Here is a 4,610-nt window from a genome sequence, read left to right on the forward strand (position 1 = left end):
AAGAGTGATTTCTCAACTCTTCTAACTCTTGAAGTTGAAGCTTCCTATGTCTTCCCGCCTCATCAATATTGAAATTGCATTCCTTTACCGCCCAAAATGCACGGTGCTCCAATTCCACGGGAAGATAACATGGCTTTCCAAAAGCCAACCTAAATGGGGACATTTCTATCGGGGTCTTGTAAGCGGTCTGATAGGCCCACAAGGCATCATCAAGCCTCGAACTCCAATCTTTTCTTGTAGGATTCACTGTTTTCTCAAGAATAGACTTCACTTCACGATTCAAAACCTCCGCTTGGCCATTCGTTTGAGGGTGGTAGGCGGTGAGACACGGTGGGTCACGTTGTACTTTCTTAGCAGAGCCTCCATCATCTTGTTGCAAAAATGTGTCCCTCTATCACTAATCAGCTCCCTAGGCACACCAAATCTCACAAAACATTAGACTTTAAAAACTCGACAACCGTTTTGGCATCATCCGATCGTGTGGCTTTGGCTTCAACCCGCTTAGAGACATAGTCAACCACGAGCAAAATATAAATGTTGCCAAATGAGACGGGAAATAGGCCCATAAAATCAATCGCCCATAAAATAAATCCCCCATACGTCAAAAACTTCACAAACAAGGATTGAATTTTGTGGCATTTGGGTCTTTTGTGAAATGTTCCCCGTCCTTTGGCACCGTTCAGAACTTTTGCAAATTAAGTAACAATAGCGTGACATGGTTGGCCAAAATAGTCCACACTCAAGAACTTTTCTCAAATTTCGGCTAGGTCCAAAGTGTCCCCCACAAGCAAATTCATGACAAAATTGCAAAATGGATTGATGTTCTTGTTGGGGCACACATCGCCTAATGATTTGATCGGGACAATGTGTCCACAAATAAGGTTCATCCCACACATAATACTTTGCATCACTTTTTAATTTGTCTTTTTGAGCACGCGTGAATATGTCGGGATACCTTTTCGTGACCAAAAAGTTAACGATATCGGCATAACAATGAATAGATTGAGTAAGGAAAAAGAGATGCTCATCCGGAAACTCATCCCGCAACGGGAAAGGAGTCTCATTTGAAGTGATCTGGCTTAGATGGTCGGAAACAAGGTTCTCGCTTCCACACTTGTCCCGAATCTCCAAATCAAATTCTTAGAATAGTAGGATCCACCGGATGAGTCTTGGCTTTGCATCTTTCTTTGTCATCAAGTACTTGAGTGCCGCGTGATCCGAATAGACTATGACTTTGGTACCGAGTAGGTATTGTCTAAACTTCTCCAAAGCGAACACTATGGTCAATAGCTCCTTCTCCATGGTAGATTAGTTTCTTTGAGCATTGTCTAGTTTTCTCGATGCATAGTAGATCACATGGGAGGCTTTTCCATTCTTTTGACCCAAAACGGCGCCTATAGCATAGTTGCTTGCATCACACATGATCTCGAAGGGGAGGTCCCAATTTGGTGCTTGCATGATAGGATCAGATGTAAGCAACTCTTTGAGCTTGTCGAAAGTTACTTTGTACATCTCATTGAACTCGAAATCAACCTCTTTTTGCAAGAGTTGGCACATTGGTCTTGTTATCTTTGAAAAGTCCTTGATGAACCTTCGGTAGAATCCGGCATGAACTAAAAAAGAACGAACTTCCATAAAATAACATTTCTCAAAATTTAAAACCAAATTCGTTTCAATGCATCTTTTTAAAATCTTGGTGAGATTGGTCAAACATTCTTGAAAAGAGTTGCCATATACCGTAAAATCATCCATAAAAACCTCAATTATGTTTTCAACATATTCTGAAAAGATACTAACCATGCAACATTGGAAAGTGGCCGGGGCGTTACACAATCCAAATGGCATTCTCCGGTATGCAAAACTGCCAAATGGATATATAAAGGTTGTCTTTTCTTGGTCTTTCGGTGCCATCGGGATTTGGTGAAAACCGGAGTACCCGTCGAGACAACAACGGTGAGATTTTATGGCCAAACTTTCTAACATTTGGTCAATGAAAGGCAATGGAAAATGATCTTTTCTTGTGCTTGCATTGAGTTTGCGGTACTCAATACATACTCTCCACCCGTTTTGCATGCGGATGGGGACCATCATACCTTTGTTGTTTTCGACCACCGTGATTCCCGTCTTCTTCGGCACCACTTCCACCGGACTCACCCACTTGCTATTTGAGATTGGATAGATCATCCCCGCTTCAAAAAGCTTCAATATCTCTTTCTTCACAACTTCCATCATAGGCGGGTTCAATCTTCTTTGCCCATCACGACTCGGCTTGCATTTATCCTCCATCAAGATCCTGTGCATACAAGTTGAGGGGCTCAATCCCTTGATATCCGCAATCGTCCAACCCATTGCTTCTTTATGTTCCTTCAACACCTTGATAAGTTGCTCTTCTTCACATTCGGTTAAGTGAGTTGAAATGATGACCGGAAGAGTCTCGTTGTTTCTCAAGTACGCATACTTCAAGTGTTGAGGTAGGACTTTCAATTCTAGTTTCGGTGGTTGAACAAGGGAGGGTGGCAATCTTGTATGGGTTTGAGGCAAATCAATTTGCTTCACACTGAGTTGAGTGGTTTTCTTGATCTCTAAATTATTTACCAATCTTTCAACTTCCGGGTCTAACGAGTAGAGCTTCAACTTCTTGGCTAATTTTCCACAATCAAATCCTTTGCTCAAAATCATCTCCAACTTGTCACCATTAGACAACTCAAACAATTCTTGGGTTAATGGTTCGACAAAATCCACAAAACACAAAGATGAAACATCACTAGGATATCTCATAGCATCGTAGATATTGAAACTTATTGTTTCCCCATCAAACTCCATCGTTAAGCTTCCCGCATACACGTCAATCTTTGTTCTAGCCGTCTTCAAAAATGGTCTCCCAAGTAAAATTATACCCGACTTGGAGGACACTTGTTCTTCTAAATCAATCACATAGAAGTCCGCTGGGAAGACCAATTGGTTCACTTGCACCAAAACATCTTCCAAAACGCCTCTAGGAAAGACACTCGATTTATCCGCAAGAGAGATTATGACTCCGGTTTCACTCAAAGGTCCGACATTCAATGATTCATACACCGAATAGGGCATGACATTAATAGAAGCACCAAGTTCAAGCATGGAACTACTAAAAGTGACATCCCCAATCTTGCAAGGAACCGTAAACATTTCCGGATCTTTGCACTTAGGTGGAAGTTTCCTTTGCAAAACCGCGGATGTGTTTTCATTCATTGAGATTTTCTCATATCCCTTCAATTTCCTCTTGTTGGTACAAAGTTTCTTCAAGAATTTTTCATATTTAGGGATTTGTTTGATTGCATCAAGTAAAGGGATATTTACTTCGACCTTTCGAAAGGTGTCCAAGATCTCTTTCTCCTCCATATTTTTCTTTGAAGTTGCAAGTCGGGAGGGGAATGGCGGTCGAGTGGTTATTGGAGTTACTAGGGGGTAATCTTCTTTGGAACTCCGACTTGTGCAGCATTCTTAACAACGGGATCCTCAACGGGAGTGATCTCTATTTCTTCCTCCTCTTTCGTTGACTTCTTCTTTGAACTGATTTCCCCGGTTTGTTTACCACTTCTCAAGGTCACCACATTAACATTTGGGTTCTTTTCGGTTTGAGAAGGGAGTTTGCCATGGGACTCCAACTTGCTTATAGATGTAACTATATCTCCCATTTGTGCTTCAAGGTTGGAGATACTAGTCTGTGTCTCTTTCTAGAATTATTGGTTACTAGTGGCTAAGTATTTGACAATGTCTTCAAGAGACATTCCGGAGCTACTTGGTTGGGATTGAGGAGGATGTTGGTGATGATGTGGAGGGTGTGGTTTGGGTTGATAGTGTGGTTGTGAATGTTGGTAATGAGGTTGTTGTGGTGGGTAGGAAGGTCTAACCAATGCATTTTGAGGCCATGGTCTTGGGTTGTAGCTCATATTTGGATTTGGCTTCCAACTTGAATTATATGCATTTTGGTAACCGAATGGTTTGTTGTGGTGATTTTGGAATTCTCCCGTGGCATTTACATGTTCCACATCTTCTTGAAGAATGGGACACATATCTGTAGGATGTCCCATTGTTGCACATATCCCACAAACCATCACTTGTGTAGTTTGTTCCATAGCTAACTTTTGAACAACGGAAGTTAAATATTTGATTTGAGACTCTAGATTCGATGTCCCCACTTTGTTGACTTTTTGTTGAGTTTCTCTCTTCATATCTTGGCGCTGGCCAAAATGTTGGGAATTCGCGGCTATGGTGTTGAAAAGTTGTCTTGTTTGTTGTGGAGTTTTACGAAAGACATCACCACCACTTGAGGCATCAACTAGTCTTCTCTCTATTGGTAACAATCCCTCGTAGAAGTGTTAAATGAGGAGTTATTCCAGAATTTGATGTTGTGGACAACTATAACACAAGTTGTTGAACCTCTCCCAATAATCATGAAAAGTCTCATTTTGACCTTGGCAGATTCCACAAATCTCATTTTTTAATACTTGAGACTCTTGAAGCGGGATAGAACTTGCCAAGAAAAGCTCTTTCCATGTCGGTCCATGAGTTGATTGACCCCGGGGGAAGATAGAATAACCAATCCTTTGCTCTATCGGCCAATGAAA

General features: G+C 41.4%; 1 protein-coding gene across 1 annotated transcript; it reads right to left on the reverse strand.

The window, feature by feature from the left end:
- Positions 1–1,308: 1,308 nt before the first annotated feature.
- On the reverse strand, positions 1,309–3,381 carry LOC145105876 (uncharacterized). Its single transcript, XM_079042956.1, has 2 exons — positions 2,094–3,381; positions 1,309–1,613 (listed from the first exon to the last, which is right to left on the reverse strand). The coding sequence occupies exons 1-2, from the start codon at positions 3,379–3,381 to the stop codon at positions 1,309–1,311; spliced, it is 1,593 nt and encodes a 530-aa protein (XP_078899082.1).
- Between the last annotated feature and the right edge of the window lie 1,229 nt (positions 3,382–4,610).

Source organism: Lactuca virosa, chromosome 4, assembly GCF_052849685.1.
Source record: "Lactuca virosa cultivar CGN04683 chromosome 4, Lactuca_virosa_CGN04683_v6, whole genome shotgun sequence".
Taxonomy (NCBI): Eukaryota; Viridiplantae; Streptophyta; class Magnoliopsida; order Asterales; family Asteraceae; genus Lactuca; species Lactuca virosa.